We start from the raw sequence: 24,024 nt of genomic DNA, 5'->3' as shown, positions 1-24,024 counted from the left end.
CGGCTTCTATGTTCTCCATGAAAAGCCTTCATTCTGCAGTCCTGGCCACTAAGAACTCTCTGGCTTCTCTGTTCTCCAGGAAAAGTCTTCATCCTAGACCAATATTGATCCTTTGCCAGTTCCAGAATCAGTAAATAATTCCAGGGGTAAAATGTGGTTGGAGTTTTCAACTTTTGACTAATTCTTTTTTTTCTCTGTTTTGTTCATCTAGTTCGCTGATGATTTAATATATAATGTTTGTAATTTATTTGTCTTTTTCTAGTTTCCACAATGGAAATATTATTATGACATGTCCTACAGCATCATACACAGAACAAAAGTTTTGAGAGGCTGGCTGACAATGTGAAAAGACAAAGTAAAGATATTTAACCTGAAGAAAAGAAATATTTATGTTTTGGGGTCAAAGCTATTATTTATGTCATTTTTATCTGAATAAAAAATGCTAATCGATTTTTCATTATTCTTTAAGATTCACTGAGCTCAGAATTTTAAGAATCTTCTAACTTGTATTAGCATTTATATACTATGAGGTGAAATATTTTCTTTTGAGTCTTATCTGAATGGGAAATATACACAAAATAAAGAACCAACTTATTTAAGCATTTTTTTTAAAAATAAAGATTAACCTCACAAACCAAAGATATTTTAATTCAGAATTCTATTTTTCTCGTGTTACATTATTTTCATTATACCATGACAAAAACTTTATTTAATGTCATAATTATCTTTATGGTGTGCTTCTTAATTTATCTTGTGCAGCTATGTATTTTTCTTCAATACAATAACAATCATGATTTTTAAAAATATTAGAAATATCCAAATTTATTTTACGGTCAGCATGAATTCAGTCCATTCTCTGATATTTGTTAATTACACAATGTCAGTCAACAATTTAATTGTTTCTTCTAAAATACTATAGTAGTCTACTGATCTGTATTTTATATCACTTTGGGTGGTAATGTTGCAATTTGCATGTTGAAATTGTCAGTGGTCATTTATAGCTCCTTGTCTTGTTCAGCCTCAGAAGAGCATTTGAAAATGGTTGGTTGTTCTCTGCTGGAGTTGTTTTAACTGTGCTCCCATGGCATCAAGTTCCTCCCCAAAGATTTTCTAAGAAATCAACCAGGGGAAAATAATCTGTAAATCAAATTTTAAACATTGCATATTCGACCCTATCATATTGGTTCCCTATTTACCTCATCTTACTTTATCTCCTATTTCAATTTCACAACTACCCTTCTACAAACCTCATTTTGTTTTCATTCACGATCTCATTTCAAGTAGAAGTCCTTTAAACTGCCTTTTTTCCCTCAAGTGTCCAAATAATCTTTGCTTATTTTTCTATCAATTTTTTTATCAGATAAATATCAGCCTAAATTCTCTTCTCAGTGAAAGCTTTCTCACTACCCCAGGCCATAAGGTATAATAGCTTTTCAAGTCAAAATTGATAAAGTCATTTTGTCAAAGGCCAAGCAGGAAAATTTTAGTACCCATCTTAGCACCACTGCTAATGTTGTAAAGCAATGGATAGCCTGGTTCAGCACTCCACAACTTTCCCATGTGATGAGAAGACTCAGGAGTTCAGCTCTATCCCCACTGAAGTCAGAATCCCACCTTCACTAGGAAAGTGTTAGTGGGGTTACTCGGGAAGCTGAACTTCCCTTGTCCCCATGTGCACTGAATAGTGCAAGCTAATCCTCCACTTTGCTCAATGGTTTTCATAGTCCCCAGCAGGAACTGGACATAGACTTTTCCAGATGTATGTACTATTCCTACTAAATAGAAGATCAAATAGATTTCAGAGTTTCACCACATAATTTGGGTATTATCCAGAGTACAAATTATCCAAATTATCCAGAGTACAGTAAAAAATCATTTGGCTTTCCAGGATAATTACACATTGAATAATAAAGAAAATGGATACCATCATGGAGATACCTCAGGTTTGCAATTATCTGACAAAGAGCCTCAAAAGCAAGCATAAGATTCTTCACAAGTGAAATTCCTTGTTTTACTCCTAGCAGGATAATCTGAAAGTTTTCCAGAAGGCCATTAAACCCAGAAGGTACAGTGACTTGGGGCAAAAATGAAGTACCTCTTGGATATTAGAGACCAACAGGCACTGTACCAGGTTGGAAACTGAGGAAATTCATGCTTTCACTAAACAACAGGTGGGTATAGAGAAATGCATGGAGACTGTGGTGCAGAGTACAGTAAAAATCATTTGGCTTTCCAGGAAAATTATACCATGAATAATAAAAGAAATTAGATATCACCATGGAGATGACTCAGGTCATCATACAAAGTGGGGAGCCATCATACAAAAGTACAACAAGGCACTGATACTCAGGTGGTGGGCCCAGAAGGGGAGAATTGAGCAACATGGAATTGAGCCCATGACTGAGGGGAAGCATGTATGGAGGAGTTATTTCTTAGTGTGTTGGCTGACCCCCTCCCACCCACCATTTCTCCAGACCACTTGACAGATAGAGAGTCTGAAAACTCAGTTCTTCTACCAAAGTGACTTCTGATTTTCAAATAATATGTGAATCACCTGCTCCTGAATTTGCTTGGTCTTGATCCCATAAATGATGGGATTCATCATAAGTGAATGCAGGTATTAGCCAACAAGATGTGGACATGAGGAGTAATGTGGTGTCCAAACTGCTGAGTAAGTGTGAAGATCCCAGCGCCATAAAAGAGGATGATGATGCAGATGTGGGAGTCGCATGTGTTGAGAGCTTTGGCAAGCATCTTGGGGTGGGATGTGGAACACAGCATAGAGAATTAGCACATAGGAAACAAAAATTAGCACAAGATCTAGAACCACCATTAACATGAGGATGGAAATTCCATACCGATGTTCACTTGAATGACATCACAAGCATACTTAGCCAAGCCAATGTGCTTACAAAAGGTGTGTGGGATAATATTGTTTTGGCAGAAAGTCAATCTTTTCACAAGAAATATGATGGGGAAAATTGTACAATAACTTCTTAGAAAGATGAAGACACCAATTTTCCCAATCAGTGCATGTGTGAGAATAGTATATCTCAGCAGGTAGCAGATGGCAATGTAGTGGTCAAATGCCATCAGCAGCAAGATCCCTAGTTCTTAGGTGAAAGTGGAATGGATGATGAAGAGCTGAGTGATGCAACGATCCAGGGAGATGGCCCAGCATAGAACCAGAGATGGACAAGGACTGAGGCACTGTGCATGTGGTGAGGACCATGTCTACTCCAGCCAGCATGCAGAGGAAGAGGTACATGGGCTTATGGAGGCTGTGCTTCATGAAGATAATGCAGATGAGCAGGCTGTTCCTGAGCAGAGCAATAACATAGGACATGAAGAAAGGGATGGAAATCTACCTGTGCTGGTTCTCCAGGCTGGGATGCCCAGCAAGTAGAAGACCACATGACTGACACCAGTGTGGCTTAAGTAGTCATATCTAGTGAAGATGTGGTTCCTTCTATTTATAGAGAGGAAAATACATTTTTAAAAAAATATTCTTAAGAGAATTACACTAATATTTGTGAAGACATCAGGAACTCTTTACCTATTTCATACTCTTCCTGCCCTATGAACATGCAAATAACAGGGAATTACACAGATGAAGGATATGGTATGCACCTTCAACAACTCATGGCCAACTGCATTTATTGCCAAATAACCAACTTAAGAGATATTATTGTATGGTTTTCACTTTGAACAGAGAATTGTGAATAGACAGAGGAAATCATTATGTATGTCTGGGAAAGCTGTAACATGATGATACTTGATCTTGAAATTGACTGGTTTATCATAAATAATTTAAACATAAAGGCAGCTATACAAGGAAAGGTGACTATATATATCAACACACAGTATGGTCAATATTTCTAGTGTAGTGGGTTGTATAGGCAGATTTTTCTGATTTTCAAGGTCAGGATCACCACTTCATAATTTAGTTCACAACTTGACCATACCTTAGACCCTATCCTCTACACAGAGGCATTTCAGTATTATTATTTCTAAATTATTTTTCTGTATCATTCTCTTTCTCATTTCATTTTGGGTCCCAGCTTCACATCATGTCTAGCTTTTTGACATTGTTCTACCAAGACCTGAGATTCTCTTCATTTTCCCCCCTATTGTCCCCTCTCTTATTTAGCTAATTACATTTATAAATCACTTTAAGTATGATAACATTGATCAAACAGTAAAGGAATTTGTAATTTTGTTGTGTATGGAAGAGTCTTTCCATAGTTTATCATTTTCACTGCCACTAGCCATGGATAAGAGCTCTTTCCAGCAGAATATGTTGTAAAAATGGAACATTTGTCAGTCTCAGAGTTTTTCAACTATGGTTCACCATGTGCAAAAATTCTTCCCTTTCACCATTCTGCCATCACAAGGTGTGGCCTAATCTGCAGTGTCTTGAATCTGCGATGGTCTAATGACTTGCTTTCACCAACAGAATAAGTTTAAGAGATATGTGAATTCACAGCATATGCTTTAAGAGACCTTGCAACTTCCATTTTGTCCTCTTTTGAGGCCAGTAGCCATTTTAAGAAGTCTCAGACAGGCAAAGGAATAAAAGACTATGTGGAAAGACAGCAAATCAGGGACAACCACAGCACAGCTCCTGACAACTGTAAAGGTAAGGGTTGTGTTTTATTCACTTCTTCAGAGCCTAATCTTGAACTTCTCTTAGTGCACAACAATATTGGTTGAATGGAATCTGATTGAGTGAATTAACTGATATATTAATGACAGAAATATGTGACTTTGCTAGGTGTAACTTTTAAGATGCCAGGTACGCTGAAGTCTGGTGATCCCCTGGGACTGTGACATTGAATATGCCAGTGGATAGAATTTGGGAGCCTGTTACTGTTCAATTTCAGGTAGGAGTTTTCCAAGAATTTCCACTTCAGTGTAGTAACTATGGTCATTAGGTATTCCCCAAGGATTCCTTTCTGGCAATATTCCCCATTTCATTTTTTATAACTGTTCCTCATCTACAGTAGTTCATTTATCCTTCACTCTTCTATTGCTGTGTCTTGTTCTTCCACTCCTGGGTCTTATCCTTTCTTTGACTAATGGTGAACTTCTATTCAGATCTCCAAAGCATCTGAGATCTTTCTCCCCTCCCCCAGTTTTATTCAGATATAATTGACATATAGGTTTGAGGTATACAATATAATGACTTGACTTACATATCCTGTGAAATGATTTCTGCAATAATTTGACATGTATCATCTCACATAGATACTGAAAAAAGAAAAGGAAATTTTTTCCTTCGTGATGCAAACTTGTAGGATTTACTCTCAGCAGCTCTCAAATATATCAAACAGTAGTGTTGACTGTAGTCAACATGTTTATAGTTACATTCCCAGAATTTATACCTGAAAGTCTGTACCTTTTAGCCTTCTTCAGCCAATTCTCCCACTCCACCTCTATTTTATGACTGAGAAATGTATTGAATATGTGTGTATTTTGATAGACTTCATATGATGGAAGGAGTCAGCTAATTGCAATTATGTCAGCAGCTCTCAAGCAGGGACAATGGGGCAATTTTGTAGGCGCCATCTCCTTTCTCTCAATAGCTGCCTAAACCCCCCATGACACACACACACACACACACCCCAATATCTGAAAATATTTTTGATTGTCAAAATTGGAGAGTGGTACTGACATCTAGTGAGCCAAGGCCATGGATGCCCAAACACCCTAGAATGCACAGATTGTAAGGCAGTGCCCCTGCCCTCCACACCCAATGAAATCATCTCACAAAATGTTGATAGTGTCAAGATTGAAAACCCTGACCCAGAAGATGTAGGAGAGAGATTACATTAGAATCACCTGGGGAACTTTTGCAATTCTTGATTCTCTAAAACTCACTCCAGACCAATTCAATTAGAATTCGTTGAGGACAGGACTCAGGTGATTCCAACTGAATCTCATATGAAAACACAAGAACCACTTGTTTGGTTACTCTAGTGGGGCTACTCCACCGTGGGCTGGAAGGCCTGCCCCCACTCCAGCTCCCACAAGACACTTGGGTGGGCAGAACTCGCCTTAGTAGAGCTTCATTTCCATGGAATACCTGCCTCCTAAGAAGTGAGTATGAGCTCTTATATTTATTTCTCTGTCTTGTAATTAATTACTGATTGAGTCTCAAACTGCAGAATTTTACAAGATATAAGGGTTGATGTGAGACTTAAGGATTTTTTAGGTTCTCAAGCGAACTGTAGTAGATTTGGAGAGGACAGTTGCCGATGATTATGTATTTTTTTATAGTGTTACTTTTAAAAAAAGATTTATTTATTTATTCATACAGAACTGGGGTATAAGCCAGAGGTGCAGGAGCGGTGAGAGGATTTACCAGAGACAGAGTGGGGAGCAGAACAAGCAGATTGACGAAGTACACTGTTGAGGGGAGCAGCGGGGGGGGGGGGGGTCAGGAGAGGTCTGCAGAGCCATGTGGATCACCTCCAGGGCCGGGGATCAAACTCGCACTGAAGCAGCTGCGGCCAGCTTGCAGTGCTGTGCCCTAACCTGTTGTGCCACCAGGGAGGGTTATCTAGTGTTATTTTAAAATGTTTCTTGTCCATACCACAAAGCACACCCATGTTTAGTGAACAGTGATGTCTAGAGACTTATGAATTGTGTGCCAGTACAGCTGTGAGAGGGAGATGAATGTCCTTGAAAGGACACCAGGGCTATGGTGGTGAATGAATTCAGTAACGAGAGCATGGAAAAGAGAAGAGGACTTACTGATTTTTTAAATACAATTTCTTTATTTGTATATATTTTACATCAGGTGTAGTCCCCATAGAATTTCTACCATCAGTTCACCTGTGTACCATCACCCCAGTGCTTGTACTCTTCCCATCCATGTCTTGTATCTTTTCCCTCCCCTGAGGAATGTCTCTGAAGTATAGCTGTGCGTTTAGTCTGTTTAGTTTTGTTGTATTGATTTTAGGACTTATTATCCTGCTAGAAAAGTGGGCAAGATGAAAGTGTTTGCACAGGGAGGGAAATTTTTATACTCAGAGTTTGTAGGCATTATAAGATTTAGGAAGAGGTCTATGCTGGCTGCAGTTACTGAAGTGTCAGAGTGGGTTTAGTCTTTGCCTTCTTTAAGAATTTACATCAATCTTTAATGGTCACAGGTGGGTTTGATGGCCCTATTTTTCTTTTTTAAATTTATTTTCAACTGAGGTAGTAACTGGGGTACCCCCATCTGGTAATACCACCATAGTGTACCCACCGCCAAGTCAGCCACATCTCACAACACCCTAGAGACCGTTGTGCTTCCTTCCCTCTTTGTTTTTACCCCCCTCCCACTACTTCTCTTAGTGTTTCTGTTTTTAGTCAGCTATCAAGACTTAGTTTTTAAGCTTTACTTGATCTATTAATTTAGTTGCTGTAAAATCCATATGTTAGTGACACCATTAGTGTTTGTCTTCTCCTTCTGACTTATTTCACTTAGCATTATTCTTTTAGGAACCAGCCATGTTGCTACAAAGGACATGATTTTATTATTTTTGATCACTGAGTAATATTCTATTGTTCATATTACCACATCTTCTTGATCTACTCATCTGTTCACTTAGGTCGTTTCCATAATTTAGCTTTTGTAAATCATGCTGCAATAAATATAGGAGTGCAAGTTTCCTTTGGAATTAGTATTTTTGAATTTTTGATAGATGGCTAGGAGTAGAGTTACTGGGTCAAATGGCAGATCCATTTTTAATGTTTTAAGACAGCTCCATACTGCTGTCCATTCTGGCTGAACCAGTTTACATTCCCACCAACAGTGTAGGAAGGCTCCCTTTTCTCTACATTTTCGCTGGCATTTATTGTTTCTGCTCTTTTTGACATGGGTCATTCTCAAAAGGTGTGAGATTGTATCTCATGTGATCTTGATTTGAATTTCTCTAATAAATGATTGTGAACATTTTTTCATGGGCCAGCTGGTACAGCCATATTTTAATAATGACCATTTGGGTCCCCTAGGTCTCAGGGCCAAGTTCCCATGATAACTCTTCAGTTCCCCTTGTTTGTTCAAAACTTTCCATCCCTGTCTGCAAAACAAGGAAGAGACTGAGTTTTTAATCTTACAAATCCCAACAATTACACAAATCAATTTTACAGCATTTTCATCACCCCCCCAAAAGATGTCACATGTCCATTAGTGGTGACTTGCAACCCCAACTGTAATTTCAAAGTGAGCTTGTCCAGCCTGTCAGCCTCCCATCTGTAATTTGGGATTGTGCTCAATTTGACTTCAAAATGTGGATAAAATGTTGAGGTCATGCAGGTCGAGGGAGAGTGAGGAGTGCAGGGAATTTATGATTTTCAATCCCCAAAAATATCTGGTGGAACAGCATCATGAATCCTAAAAATCAGGTGTTGCTGCCAATTATGTATATGCCCAGTCCTCAACCAGTCTGTAGTTTGAGACTGTAACCTATGACTTCTTTTCAGCAGGTGCTTTTGCTTTTATTTTGCCATGATGACAGTCTTTCAGACTGCTTCTGTTTCAGTTCCTAAGTTCATCAGCATAGGTCATTCTTAGTTACTCGTACCTATTTCAAATAAAGAACTGCTTCTTTTCCCATCCAAGAGTAAAACTATTCACCTGTGGTCCAACTGGGTTTGGTTCCATCAGCAACTCATTTTCTGTTTTTCTCTTTCCAAGGCTAGCTTTCAAGTCTTGCTTTTATTTGCCTATAAGTACAACCAAATCATGCACACTCTCCCCCACCCCACCTGTTTGTTCTGGGTGGAAACAATCATATTTACAATGAATTTGCAGTTTATGAACAGGAGAATGGCCTAAACAAAAGCATGTACCAAAGCTATTGCAGTCATGAAGCACATTCACTAAGGAATAATCTTTGTATTCCCCATGTGATGTGGCTCCATGTGTGGCAGTGGCTGAACAGTTTTTATAATGGGAAAAAAATTAATGATTTATTTTCCACACCTGCTTGAGCTGGGCAGTGTGTAGAGTGAAAGGTCTATGCTTCTTCCTATTTTGTGCGTTCTCAATGTAAAAGATTATTCTTACACATTGGTATAAATAATTGGTGTTCTTTTCTGCCTTCACTTGGGTTTGTCCCCAGTATGTCCTTCAGGGGGTCTTCTACCATCCCTTGTTATCCCCATGTCTTTGAAACTACAAATCTAATCTTTCTTTGAGTCTTTTTCTTAGATTCCATATTGTAAGTGAGCTCATACAATGTTTCTTTTTCTTTGACTCATTGTGTTTAGTATGATCCCTCATTTAGCATAATCCATTTATGCAAGAAATAGCAATTTCTCCCTTATTTATTATATCCCAGAGAGAACTTAGAGACTTGTTGCAGCCATGTTGGTGATGGCATCTGCCTTCTATGTCTTCCTTTCATTCCTTTATCATGGACATTCTCCACTGAGTTTCTTCTTTGTTCAAGTGGATGGTTGCTTGGCTGAAGTTGGCAATCCTTACAAATACTGCCAAAGATAGTTTTCTAAGCTGAGTTCAAAGCCATGTGGGAAAAATGCTGAAGGGGATGAACTATACCTGTCCCAGGCAAGCAGCCTTCATGTCAGCAGGGAACTTGTTGGAAAATCTCTTTATAATCCTTATACATTACTTCTATAAGCAGGTATTTATAACCAGGATAAAAAGAAATAAAGAAAATAACGTGAACATTAATCATGAAGAGTAGTTTTCTAAGATTTTTATTTCTAAAATAAATGGGCATCTGATTAAGTTATGGTGAGTGTTGATTAAAGTGGGTATAGTACTTGAAATAGGCACAGGGCTTTCTCAGGAGAGAATATTAAGTTAGGAGTGAGAGATTCTGAGTATGCAAAGATACAGATAGATATACAACATCTTAGGATAGAGAGGAAATAGCCAGTGAAGTGCCAGAGGTCCATGTCTCAAGAGAAAAAGTAGGAAGAAGGCATTATGACTGGCCCGTTTGGACTATGGATTAGTTGGTAGAGTCATCACCCAAGGGAAATAGGGAAATGAGGCCATTGGATAAAAGTGACCTCCTGAGAACTCATGAAGATAATCTCTCTAGTTTAATCTTCAACTAGTTGTGATTCGTCCAGTCACGGTTCCTTTTCTTGGTCTAAGCCTGAAGACTTTGTTATACATGATGTGAGATTTTAGGAGCAGAGAAGTATATGAATTAATTTAAAATGTTTCTAATAGAATATAGCATTAGCTTTTCTACCCATTCCTCCTCTTAGCATACTCCTCTTAACAAACACCTACATTAATTCATACATTTAGACACATGCAGACTCCTCTCTTACTGATTTTTGAGTTATATAATAATTTTAAGATACATATTTATGTTTACATAATTATAATAACTGAGAATATAGTATAGAGTGATACAGCACATTTATTTCTTAGTACAATTTTTTCCTCCCTTGTCGTGAATAACTATTTTTTGTTTGCTGAATTTGTATGTGACTTGTTTTCCACAAAAAATATAGATTACATTTCAGAACAAGCTTTTCTTTTTTTCCTTTGAGACTTTCCTTTTGGTATCCTCTATCCCCTGTTCCGATCTAGACATGGATACTCTAGAACTCTACAGTTGTCAGCCTTCACCATTATCCAAGGAATTCCTCACTCCTTCACAGCCTGAATCATCTCCTGTACTGTACCATTTTTTTTTTGACTCTCTTGTTGGAATCTACATTTCTCTATTTTTGGTTCATTCCCTTATTTCGGTAGCTTTCTCTGGATGTATTAGTTGGTGATAAATCTTTTGAGGCACTTTGAAGATCAGAAACAACTTATCTACTCCTAAACATTTTTGTCTTATTTTGTTGTAAAATTCTGGATTGGAGAATTTCACGGGAAGTCTCTCCCTACACAAATTTCCCTATACCTAGAATCTGTAGTTATGGAGAAGTGTGCTGATGTTTCATTTTAGATCAGTATGTGGAAGGAAACTTTCATTTATTTCTCTGCTTCAGTCAAGTATGCTTACTTTAGCTAGAGACTTCAAGATTTTCACGCTTAAAACTTCATCAGGGAATGAATTGCCACTCCAGGGATGAAAAGTGCTACATAGTCATAGTGGTTGGGAATAAGGATCCAGGAGTCTAAGTTTGCTTTATATAGATTTCCAACTAATAATACTTAAAAAAATAATTCCCTTATCTTTACTTAGAGAAGGACCCTGTGTCTTACATTGAGACTTTTGCAAAAAAGGTTATCTTGATACTTTACCTGCTTAGCCAATAGAATCCACCTGCTTTCGAAAATGTTGCTAATTCTTGTCTTGTCTGCTTTTTGTGTGTGTGTGTTTGATTACTTTGGTTATTTTATTGATATCTTAGCCAGGCACTAAGAGACAGTGGTAAAGGCAAGTATTTAACTTGATATATTTAATCAGAAAACTAAAGGAAAACCGCTTTGTATTTATCTTTGTCTCTGTTAGGTAAAATTGAAATCCACTTTGGCTTAGGAATGGCTAACTTCAACCACATGGGTTTAACTATACGATCTTCTATCTGCTGGGCATTCCAGGTCGAGAAGACCTACACCTGTGGATTTCTATCCCCCTTTTCATCTCCTATGACTTTGCTCTACTTGGAAATGGTTTCCTCATTTTCATTATCCTGATGAAGAGCACACTCCATGAACCTATGTATCTTTTCCTCTGTATGCTGGCTGGAGCTGACATTGTCTTTGCCACAACCACAGAACCCAAGGCATTGGCCATTTTCTGGTACAATAAAAGAGAAATCTCTCTTAATAGCTGTATTGCCCAGCATTCTTCCTTCATTTCTGAATCAGGTATCTTGTTAATGATGGCCTTTGACCACTACATTGCCATATGTTACCCACTAAGGTATACCATGATATTCACACACTCTCTGATAGGGAAAATTGGTGTGGCCATTTTCTTGAGCGCACATTGTACAATTTTTCCCATTATATTTCTTCTGAAGAGGCTGACTTTTTGCAGAAATAACATCCTCCCACATACATTTTGTGAACACATTGGCTTGGCTAAATATGCCTGTGATGATATTTGAATAAATATCTGGTATGGATTTTTTGTCTTAATGTCAACAGTGATCCTAGATATTTTCCTCATTTTTATTTCTTATGTTGTGATCCTCTATGCTGTCTTCCACATCCCTTCTCAAGATGCTGGCCATAAGGCTCTCCACACGTGTGGCTCCCACATGTGTGTCATCATCTTCTTCTATGGGCCAGGGATTTTCTCAGTCCTCACCCAATGCTTTGGGCACCATATCCCACCACATGTCCACATCCTGCTGGCCAATGTTAGCATGCCTGCCCCACCTATGGGGTCAGGGCAAAACAGATACAAGAGCAAGTGGTTTATATATATTGCTTCCAAAGCAAAAATTATCTGGGAATGAAAGAAACTGACTTCTCAGAAATTTTGTTTCTTCCATGAGCTATGCTTTGGTAGCAGTGAACAAGAGAACTAGAGTTGAGTCATGGGGAAATATGTCTTATTATATTATTGGTCTCTGGAGCAACTTACCTGAAACTTGAGACTTGCCTTAATCTGTCTGAACACATTATCTGTAGGTTGACTGAGATAATTATAGATCATGAGTAGGGGAAATAACAGGTTACTCTTTAGTAGTCATATCTTACTCTAAAATTCATCTCAATTCTGGGAATAGTCAATGTTATATTCAGGATCTCATTGAGATAAATTATAAATTTTCTGTCTTGGGTTATAACTCAGATATATCACCACATCCTCAGACACCCATGTGAAACCTGCATTCCTTTATATGCTTTCTCAAAGTATGGTAGGTATTAAGAGGATGTTAAGAACTGTGCTTTAAGCTTTTTTTTTTTTGAGGAAATGCTGGTTTGCATTGTTTTATTTTGTTCTTTGGGAGCAGAGGACACCCCCCACCCTGGCTTCCCATCTCTTGGTGCTATTATAGTACTGTACCATCATCAAAGCATCTATAGTCCACTATCATGGTCCATTATGCTCTCCCACCCACACTTTGTTCTCACCCCTTCCTTTCTCATGGATCCTCAGTCCTATAATCAGCCATTAAGTAAGGTTAGTTTTAAAGTCCAGTTTAAACTTCATTTGACATCTCTATATTCCACTTCTAAGTGGTACCATCTGGTATTTGTCTAGTCTATTTCCTTTTGACTTATTTCATGGATCATATACCTTCCTGCTCCATCCATGTTATTGTGAATTTCATGCATTTGTCTTTTTCAATAGCTGAGTAGTTTATTGTGTATAAATACATTTTCTTTATCTACTCCTCTATTTTTATTTAGGTTGTTTTCATATCTTAATGATTACAAACAGTGCTGCTATTTGTAACACTAATGTGTTTCTGTGTTCATTGGGTAGATAACCAAGGAGTAGAATTTCTGGGTCATATGGCAGACCCATTTTTAACTTTTTGAGGAACTCTGTAATGTTTTCTATAAAAACAGAACCTGTTTCCATTCTCACCAACAACACAATAGGGTTCCTTTTTTTTTCTAAATTCTTACCAGCAATTGTTTCCGGTCTTTTTGATATGATTCATTCTCAAGAAGTAAGGTGGTAGCTCATCATCGTTATGAATTGCATTTCCCTAGAAATAAATGAACAATTTTTTCATGTGCCTATTAGCCATTTGTTTTTCTTCCTTGGAGAAGTGCCTATTTAGTTCACCATACTATTGACATTTGACTTTTAAAAAATTGTGTCTTAAGGATCATGCCCTTCAACATGGTACAGAATAATTTCAGACTTCCTTTCCAGCAATGATTTCCATATCATTTTCAGGTAATCTGTGCTTCAGTGTCAAAGAATGGCTTATTTCTATATGTTCTTAAGTGTCTTGTTGCATTTAATGAAAGTGGCCCATTTGTATGGGATGACCTGTTCTTTCTTTGACTTTTTAATGGATTTTTATCATCTTTCAAGGCTTAGCATGGGGTCACCAAAGCAGTGAGGTCATTATAACCACTTCATCTCAAGATGAGGTACCACTTTTTCTGTGTGTTAGTACCATATTGGTGATGCTTGTTTTGAGATGTTTGCTCATTTTACATTAAGTATTCCATGGAGAAAATATGAACACAAAATTAAAACTAAATTTGCACATAATCCCACCACTCAGAGAATTTACTGTTATTTTGATGTTGTACTTCCAAATTTCTAACAACATTTAATTATGTACATGCATAATTAAACTTTATACATGATTCTGTAAATCAACATTACCCCACAGACCTGTATTGTAACCATTATAATACATTAAAAGACCTGTATTCTAGCCACTATAATATATTAAAAAGATCTATAATAACTTAATGGCTATTTTATCTCTATTTAAAAAGCATGCTTTTAAAAATTTCTATTTTACATTTAGATGAGGTAGTGTTCAACCTTTTGCCTTTTAATATTTATATCAATAATTTGAGAATAATAGCTATTCTAGGGATACTTTTGTGCACAAGACTGGTTTTTTTTTTTTTAAGATTTATTTATTTTTGTATACAGAGCTAGGATACAGGCCAGAGGTGCAGAGGCAGTGAAAGGCTTCACCAGAGACAGAGTGGGGAGCAGAACAGGCTGACTGATGAAGTATACTGCTGAGGGGAGCAGTGGGCAGGTCAGGAGAGGTCTGCCGTGCTATGTGGGTCACCTCCGGGGCAGGGACTGAATTCATGCTGAAGTGGCTTTAGCTTCTTAGTGCTGTGCTTTAACCTGCTGCACCACCAGGTTTTATATGCATTAAATTTTATATGATTTTAACCTTAAGCAAAATTACTAGGTGAGGAAATAAAGATTTTAGATTTTTCTGGTACACTGGAAAAAGGTATCTAGATAATTATTAGCCTTTATTCTTGTCAGAAATACAAAAATGTGCCAAAAGTTATTGAGTCAATACTAGCATTTAGTTTCATTAAAAAAATTACCATATATAAAGTAGAATAATTTTCTCACTGTACTTCATTTGAACTTATTTAGTTAACAGACACTCTGTACAGTTTTTTGTACTTACTGAATATTGTTTTTCTTTGTGATTAATAACAACCATTTATTGAAACTATGCAAAAATTCTCATACCTTATCTTATTTGATATTTAAATCAGACTTAAAATTGTTTTTATTTCCATTTTTCAATATGAAAATATAACTTCCCCATATTAATATTTATTGAAAATATATTCTTAGGCCATAGTTTCTGTACTTTTTGGTGTTTTTACCTAAAGAAATACCTACAATATTTTTAAATCTATCTTTTGTTCTTTTGTGGTATTTATTGTTTTAATATTAAACTATTTTCTTCAGTTTGACATTTTTTCTGAGGTTTCGCCTAGATTTTTAAAGTGTACATTTTATAGCTATTTTTTTTCAAGAATACATGCTAATAAAGCTGGAAAAGTAAAGAAAACAAAGTTCAATGACCAATATCAGAAAATTAAGACATAGTTGTTAAATTTTAGCATGTTCTTGTCTTTTATATGATTAAATCTTTCTCCATATGTGATAAACTTGTTTCTGTAATATTATAAGTATATTTGTAATGTGATAAAGAGCATGAGTTAAGAAATAGGAAACAGGATGAGTTAAGAAATAAGAACCAGAAATAGGAAAACAAAATTAATCGTACTGTTCAAACCTTATTGGACCACTTAAAATTATTCAGCAGTTATTGGTAAGAGTTACATATCTCACAATAGTTATTATTTGCCAGTTTCTTTTAATTTTTATTATTTTATTTCAGAATAGTTGATCTAAATAGGAAAAATTTGAGACTGTTAGTACATTATTTAATTAAATATGAAATAGCTGTATAAGTTTTCTACTGTTTACTGTTTTCTCAGTTAATAATTTCATATCCTTTACTCAGGTTTAGATTTATGTCCTTTAAACCACATAAAAATGGAATTTCTGTTCCCATAATATATGATATCTTTGAATTTTTTAATTGTATATTTGTTTTCCAATCAAAGAACTTGGAATGTTTTTGAGGCAAATTGTGCCACAAGCAGACATTCAAGTGGCTAAAATGAGGTTTGGAAAACAAGTAACAATAAAAGAAAATGCCTCTGGTATAGAACTAGCAGTACCAAAATGAGTACCTGGTACCATGTATGTAAGTGTACGAGTACCTGGGTAATACACCCATTTTACACAATGCAACGTTCAAGAGCATTTTGTTGACTATCCATAGTTCACAGAATTACAGCTCCACACTTCAATCACACATGCTAAAAATCCCTAAAGAAAACCATTTTAAAAAAAGGTATAAACCAGTTGTACCCTCACTTGATTAACTCCAAATTTAGCTGTGAAGAAGAGTTTAGATATATCCAGAGTAATCTACATGCAACAGGTTACTTGATCAATTTTCTAAAATAAGTAGTAGTTTTAATTGATGATTCTCTTTTGTCTTCTATCCTTCATGTTATCTTTATATTGATATATGCTTGCTCCATTATCTTCACTCTATTTACTTTTGTCAGTGGGATTTCCCCTTATGGTTTCTTGTTAATTAATGCCATTAAAAATTATAGAAGCCGGGCCCTCCCTGGTGGCGCAGCGGGTTAAAGCACTGCACTAAGAAGCTAAAGCCACTTCCGCATGAGTTCGATTCCCGCCTGCCCCGGAGGTGACCACATGGCGTGGCAGACCTCTCCTGACCCGCCCGCTGCTCCCCTCAGCAGTGTACTTCATCGATCTGCCTGTTCTGCTCCCCGCTCTGTCTCTGGTGAATCCTCTCACCCTCCGCGTCTCTGGCCTGTACCCCAGTTCTGTATGCACAAATAAATAAATCTTTAAAAAAAAAATTATAGAAGCCCTTTAAATAAATCTTTTGAGTTATTGATGATGAAATCTTTTAGTTTTTTTTTTCTGTAAAGTTCTTTATTTTCACTTCAGTTCTGAATAACTTGCCAGGTAATGTATTCTCATCTGGAAGTTTTAAACTTTTAATACTTTGAAGATATGCCAGAAATCCTGGCATGCAAAATTTCTGCTAAAGATCTGCTGACTGCCTTATGGGAGATTTTCTATAGGTTACAATTTGTTTTTATCTGGCTGCTTTTACTAGCCTCTTTATCTGTATGTTTCCTCAGGTTAGGGAAATTGTCAGTCATTATTTCTTCAAATAGCTTTTCTACCTCTGTTTTTCATTTCTGGTACTCTTATAGTTTTAATGTTATTTTGCTTGATGTTTCCTTTCAGGAAAGTTTTTTAAATTCATGTTTCCATTTGCTGTTCAGTGTGTTTCACTGCTTTATCTTCTAAACTGCATGTCTATTTTTCTGTTTCTTGAGTTTGGGGTTAAGCCCTTGGATGTTTTTTTAGTTGTTTTTGTATTCAACTTATGAATACAAAATTGTCAAATTTTCTTCTATAGTCTTGTCATCATTGGAGGTTCTACTTTGTTCTTTTTTGTTCTTTTGAGTTCAGTGAGCATCTTTATGACCATTGCTTTGAAATATATTAGATCCACAACTTTTATCAATCATTAATCTTTCTCATTGGTTTTATCTTATAGCACTTTTATTGATTTACCATTTGTTTACAAAGCTATAGTTTTGGTAGCACAGTGTACACCTTTGTATGTATATATCCCCTACTATATTCACTAATGATGTTCTGTTGCTTTCATATTGTATCAAATTGACCCCCTTTACCCATTGTCCTGATCCCCCGTCCTCTGCCTCTTTGGTGTGTTTTTCAGGGTCTAAGATTTATGCTTGTTGGGTCTTATTTTCTTGTTTGGTTTCAAGAACCTCTTCAGTGCCCTGGGGTAGACTGTCAAGACTAGTCTCTTCCATTGTTACTGTCTGTAGTGTCCAGAAATATAAACTCTTCTGCAGGGCTTGGTGATCAATGCTGTAGCACAGGATGCAGGCACATCTGATGTTGTAATGAGCGTAGGATGTGTTTTCTGGCCTTAGTTTAAGGAACATTGTAGTATGAATGCACAGCTTAGCACAGCTGTAATCAGGGATATGCACAAGCCTTCCTGTGGCTTACTTTTAGCCATTGGTGCTAGCTAACCTTAGCATTCACTTTTGCTGGTCACATCACCCTATAGAGTGTCACCTCTGCAAACCAGTGTATATGCCCACCCTCATCAAAAAAAGGAGATATATTTATGATGTAATATTTTGTACTTGCCAGTGTAATTTTACCAGAGAGTTCAAGCTGGCTCTTGCTTTTTCAGTAATTGCTTCAAGTTCAAGAAGTGAAACTCATTCACAGTTCCTAAACTTCAAACTGCTACTTCTCCTTTGGGTCCTCAGGCAAGTGATTCTATGTTTGCATTTTTCAAAACGAGTTTTATGTTCTCCAGAACCTGTTGATTCTGACCATAGGCCCTTTGCCCTTTCAGTTCTAGACTGTTGGTCATGAATACTGCAAATACATTCCCTTTTTTTTTAAGTGGAGACAACATTTACTCTGCAAAAGTCAGGTGTAATGTTTCCATAAGAAAGACATTTCAGAAAGAATAGAGAATTGTGTGTCCCAGGGGAAGCAGGAATTTGCCATTTGCTAAGAACACTTAAGTTAGGGATGGACATGAAGCCTGGGCACTTCTTGGTTAGAATTTTGGGTACTGGAACACCATTACTGGTCAAGCTTACTGAGAATACAAACACCTCTCAGGACTGTGATGGCCAGAGCTGTGGACCAGAGAGCTGTGACAGCCCCAGGAGGCCTTTGCCTTCATAAATCAGTTCCCTCATGGCTAGGTCAGATCTCTTCAGGCAGTGACTAGAGCTTCCAACTATACTCCCACAGCCACCTGATCACAACTGATCATATCACTTGTGATCGGATGTGTGCAAGTTGGAAAGACTGAATGGGACAGATTTGAAACCCATTGTACCTAGGAAGACCTTTAAGAACAGGAGATGGAAAAAGAAAAGAAATTAAAAAAAAAACCCACCAAAAACTTGAGTCACATAAAGAAGGTAAAAACATGTTTTGGTTGATATATTTGCTCCAAACCCATCTAAAAGTTTGTCTCATGGTAGTCTCCTATAGCAATGAAGGGTGCCAACAGAGGGGTGTCAGTGTAGACAGAGCCAGCCAACAGCCAGTGGACCCTATCACCCCACCCTCAGTGGACGGAGGGTCAGAGGGGCTGCATTGCTTCCTCCATCATTGAAACCAGGATTGAAGAAGGGCCGCAGAGGTCCAGCAAAGGTACATTCATGGAAGCTATAGATGAGGGAGCCATGGTCAGTGATGTTGTAGAAGGAGACCGTGCGGACCTCACAGTCCAGGAAGATCCCAACCTGGCATGGAGGCACTTGAAGGTGGAGGGAAGTTGAGGGGGAGGTGCCAGCCTTATAATGCTTGTTCCATAACCAAATTGTCCAGAAGCCATTCTCGGGACACAGCGAGAAATATCCCTTCCTCTGTACGGAGTCTCTACAGACCCCCAGATCCCAGGCATCCTTTCCTGTCACATCTACTTCCCAGTAGAGTTTTCCAGAATCAAAACATTGGGCACCCAGCACCATGGGATAACTATCAAATCTCTTCTCATTCTCAGGCACTGCTTGGGGGGTGTCTCCAAGCCTCACTTGTTTCAGATCTTTTGAAATAATGAGCATCGAGTTGGCTGTGTGTGGATCCAGGGTGATGTGCACTGCAGAGAGAACCACAGTCAGGCAAGGGCAGTGTGAGGAAGTAGTACCTATGTCTGTGATAGAGGAAGAGATGAAAGCATGGCCCTGAACTTCTCGCAGTGAGGAAAGGACACTCGGCCAGTTCCAGCCTTGTGCTGTCCTTACGTTTGCCAAACTGTCATCCCTTCCTAGCCCTGGAATACACTGCCCCTCTTTATTCCCTGATAGTCCCAACAGGCTTGTCCTAAACTTCTGGTGCCTGCCTCACCTCCACATGTCCTCAGCATCTTCTTCAGCCCAGGCACATGACAGATGGTCGTCACGTCTGGAGAGGCAATGTCTAGCTCCTTCAGGCTCCAGGACTCACTCCTGGGGCAAACAGAGATCCCATTTCTAATTTCTATCCAGCCTCCTATATCCCAACACTAGAACCTCCCTTGTGGATGACCGATTCTTTAACTCAGTGGAAAATTGCAAATACCTCCTATGTTAGGCTTCTGAGTATTGGGAGTACTTAGTTACTGTCTGGGAATTCCTGGTCACGTTATTTTCTGAAGCTCATAATCTATGTCTCCTCTCTATGGCTGAGGTCACCAGGATTATTTCACATTATTTCTTTTTACAAGTAAGCAATAGAGATTGAATAATAGTGTGAGGAAACTCAAGGAATTTCAATCAGGTATAGGTTTTACTCACCATGCTTTCCGGTAAGTTTGTACAATAACTGGTTAGATTAAAGATGTTCTAGCAGGTGTATACAGAATATTTCCATTAAGGCTTCAGTTTGTGAAGATGTTATTCATTTACTTTGGACAATTCACCAATTGAGATGAGATGTCCATTAATTGTCTTTCTGAGAACAGAAAATATTTTATGGAGGAGAGGGTTTTTGTGAATTGGCAGAAAGATGTGGGAAATGTCATGTTTTTCTAACTATCTTTTTCACAGCTTTGTATGCTTCCTGCATCTCCTTCTCTAGTAAAGAAAACTTACCTTTCCAGAACATTTTTCACCTCCTAAGGAAAAAAAATAAAGGATGGAGAGTAAGTTCTGGAGTCATTAGTTTACAAAAAAGATTCCAGTCTTGTGGGTGATGTATCACTACAAGCTCTCCCCTATTTCTCTAGGGCCAAATCTGAAACATGTTTCTGATTAGGTTGGAGCAGCAGGAATATCTGGCTGCTTGTATGATAGCCAGAAATCTAGTGTGGGTGATCTACATTTAGGGAAAAGAAAACCAGTGAAAGGGCTGACTCAAAATATTTGAGGACCAGATATTTGGGGAGAGTGGGTCTCAGTCAACTTGGGCTATCTGCTCCTTTCCAGAGACTGTTATGGAGGAAAAAAGACCGAGTCAGGATGCATGGCAATTTCTGTGCCTTATTCATGGACTTGAGTTATTTGAGAGGCAGTGCTGGTTAGTTAAAACTACATCTTATCCGAGGTGGTTAATATTTTTCCTTATATGTAAAATCAAATCATTGAGGATATTCTGTTTCAGGGGTTGAGGAATTGGCAGGTTCCTCGGCATAGTCAAAGTGCACTAGAAAGTTTGGCTGAATGTTTGGCAGAAGAAAAATGACCAAATTTATTTAATTGCTGCGTGGATTATTTCCTCTTAAATCTGTATCTTTCTGTGCCTTTATTATAAACTACTCCTGGCTTCCTGAGTGGCTTAAGTAATTTCATTGTGCTTATTATTTTCTAAAACAAATGGACATTTGGGCCCCAGTATCCATGTCTTAATCATAGCTCCAGAAAGCTCTGGCTCTTAAGTTAATCCTTGGATCTCAGGGGAAGCCTCTCCCCCAGACTCACCTGCAGCAGTTCCAGCGCTGAGCCCTGGCTCCTCCTCTCCATTTCTGAGATCAGTTCCTGTAGGGCCTGGCTCTGCTGGGTCAGCTCAGTCTCCTTCTCCCACAGGATCCTCAGCTCCTCTCTCTCATCATTCTCGAGCTTCTGCAGTTGCCTCTGCTCCTCTTTAGTCAGGAAGTTTTTCTGCTGCTCAAACTCTGCATGAGTCCTCAGTTTGTGCTTCTCAACTTTCCTCTGTGGTGTGAGCAGAGAGAGGTGCTTTTATTGAAGCCTCCAAAATTTTGGGAATAAGTGTCCATACCTATTTCTATTCCCCATAGACTTACCATTCTGGTTCTATTTGGGAAGACCCCTTGACCCCCACACCCCAGTTTCACTAGGGAGGAAGGTGGGAGGGAATTCTGGGACTAAGAGGGGGATGGGGTTGGTGGGGGTGCCTTGTAGCTACATCAGCCTATGGTATCACTTTTCCTCAACCTCTTTTGGAAACAGTCACCACCCACATCTGCCCTTTGTCTGCAGATCTGAGTGAGGTCCTGAGAAAGTAAGCTTGACCCCCGATCCAACAACCTCATAAAAACAGGGATGGATGCTTCCCTAATCCTGAGGAAAGCGTCTTGAGATAGTCTCTGCTTGCCATCTCCTACAAGTGAGCAGAGGGTCCTGATAGCAGGGGAAGGCCCAGTGTCAGCAAGCCGATCACTCTTCCTAGTCCAAACCTCCCTCTTCTGGGACCTTCGTGTCCTCACCCTCCATTCCACTGTTGCCTGGTGTTCTGAACCTGCTTTGCAACTGGTCAAACTGGTTCTTCTCCCTCAGGCTTTGATGGCCCCTTAAGTGTGTCCTTCATGGTCTTTGCCATTTTCTGCCAGGCTTGTAGCTGGGGATCCCCCCTGGATACCTCATGCCAGATTCAGAGGCACTGGTGCTGTCACCCCCTTAAGACTGGGCTTGAGGCACAGAAGCTTTAGGGTGGGGCTTGTCTCTTCAGCTTCCCCTAAGACTCTCCATCTCGATCTTGTTAGAATTGTCCTTTTGACTCCCCCTTATCAGATGTACGAAACCTGGATTCTTGGAGTGGAGGTGTACCAGCTGTCACTCAGACAGGCCTTAGGTCTGGTGGGGACTTTGAGTCTGGGCCCTATGCCCTGCCAGGTTCTGATCTATGATTCTCCTCAGGAAATGACTCTTGCCTTCCAATTTGCTTTCTCGGTTGCGATGTCCACTTCCAACTTCTCAGCCAACTCCTGCTCTTTTCTCAGTTTCCCCAATGCAACCTGCAGCTTCTTCTGCAGAGAAAGATAGGTTAGTGCCCCACACCCCTGTGGGGTGGGGTTGTGTGAGCTTATTATACTGGTTCTTAGAAGAGTCAGTGCAGAGAAGGAGGGAGGGCTAGAGCCTGGTTCTGTAGATAGGAAGACTTTGGAAAAAGCTGTTTTTTTAAAAAAATATAGAAGAACTGGGGTGTAGGCCAGCGATGTGTGTGTGTGTGTGTGTGTGTGTGTGTGTGTGTGATATGAGGTATAGGCCAGGGGTGTGGGGTAAGTGAGAGGATTTGATAGAGACAGAGTGGGGAAATCACTGCTTTGGGGGTACTGGTTGAGGAGGAGAGGTCTGCTGTGCCATGTGGTTCAGCTCCCTGGCAGGCTGAGGATTGAACTGCTGAAGTGGATGGCGGTAGCTAGTAGGTTGATAATGCTATCTTTAACCCCTGAGCCATCAAGGAGGACCCCACTATTTCTATTTCCTCTTAAATCTCCCACAGATACATCCAGGTCACCAGATAAACTGAGGAGTGTTCTACTAAGCATGCCCTTGAAATAGAATTAGAAAAATGTAATTTATGAATTTTAGTAAATAGATGGATATCATAGAGTAAAAATACAGAAAAAATGAACCTTTGCAGTTCCTTGGAGAAGAAATTTAAGCCACTAGCATGACTACCAAGGACAATTGCTAAAGAGAATAAGTGTTGGAGACCATGTCAGATGTCAAAGTCCAGCTCTGACAGGTGGTCGGTCAGGGGTCTTTTTCTTGAAGGATGAGGCAGCATTGGTGAAATGAGCAATTGAGGCAGACACTGACACTGTAGCTGGTGCAAGTATCTCCTGCCAAAAACTCTAGCAGTTCTTTATTCAAACAATTTCCAAGTGGTGCGATTACATCCGTATAGGAATTGAAGCAAATCTTTAACAATTGAAGCAAATCTTTGACTATTCATTTCCATGGCTACACCGAAACTTTTGTGGTTACAAAGAAACTCTTTTGATCATAGAAAGAAAGCCACCAAAAACAATCAGCATCCCCATTTCTTTTCAGCATGAACAATCATTCTAGACAGCATCTCAAATAAAGCAGCAAATAATTAAGTCCTCCTTTGAACAATCCTTTCTCAGCTTAAATCTAAATTCAGATCTACTTCTATAGGTCCCTTCAAACTATCCCATGGGGAAGTACATCCTGATTATGTTTACAATCTACACTCTTGATTTATGTTAAGGTACTTTTCTGAGAAAACTATTGTCAATTGTTAAACATTTTTTTTTTATTTGTGCATACAGAACTGGGGTACAGGCCAGAGGCTCAAGGGG

General features: G+C 38.7%; 2 protein-coding genes and 1 pseudogene across 3 annotated transcripts in view; 1 reads left to right on the top strand and 2 right to left on the bottom strand.

The window, feature by feature from the left end:
- Positions 1-2,512: 2,512 nt before the first annotated feature.
- LOC101630824 lies at positions 2,513-6,878 on the bottom strand (annotated as a pseudogene).
- Positions 6,879-11,496: 4,618 nt separating this feature from the next.
- On the top strand, positions 11,497-12,399 carry LOC101630594 (olfactory receptor 52B4-like; the record flags this gene model as incomplete). Its single annotated transcript, XM_012725212.1, is given in 1 exon segment — positions 11,497-12,399. A coding segment is annotated over 1 exon segment (903 nt), but the record flags the coding sequence as incomplete, so codon positions are not given.
- Positions 12,400-17,585: 5,186 nt separating this feature from the next.
- TRIM21 (tripartite motif containing 21) overlaps positions 17,586-24,024 on the bottom strand; it is an 8,435-nt gene continuing 1,996 nt past the window's right edge. For both annotated transcript variants that reach the window (XM_012725065.1, XM_004683149.2), the window contains exons 3-7: positions 22,627-22,722; positions 21,437-21,667; positions 20,612-20,634; positions 19,887-19,987; positions 17,586-19,638 (exon numbers count right to left, since the gene is read on the bottom strand). In XM_012725065.1, coding sequence (XP_012580519.1) covers positions 19,094-19,638; positions 19,887-19,987; positions 20,612-20,634; positions 21,437-21,667; positions 22,627-22,722 — 996 coding nt within the window. In that variant the 3' untranslated portion in view covers positions 17,586-19,093. The remainder of the gene's footprint in view (positions 19,639-19,886; positions 19,988-20,611; positions 20,635-21,436; positions 21,668-22,626; positions 22,723-24,024) is intronic.

The sequence above is a fragment of the Condylura cristata genome, unplaced genomic scaffold (assembly GCF_000260355.1).
Source record: "Condylura cristata isolate star-nosed mole 26May11 unplaced genomic scaffold, ConCri1.0 scaffold00015, whole genome shotgun sequence".
Taxonomy (NCBI): Eukaryota; Metazoa; Chordata; class Mammalia; order Eulipotyphla; family Talpidae; genus Condylura; species Condylura cristata.
Note: the sequence above shows the minus strand (reverse complement) of the source record. Positions and strands in the feature narration are given on the sequence as shown.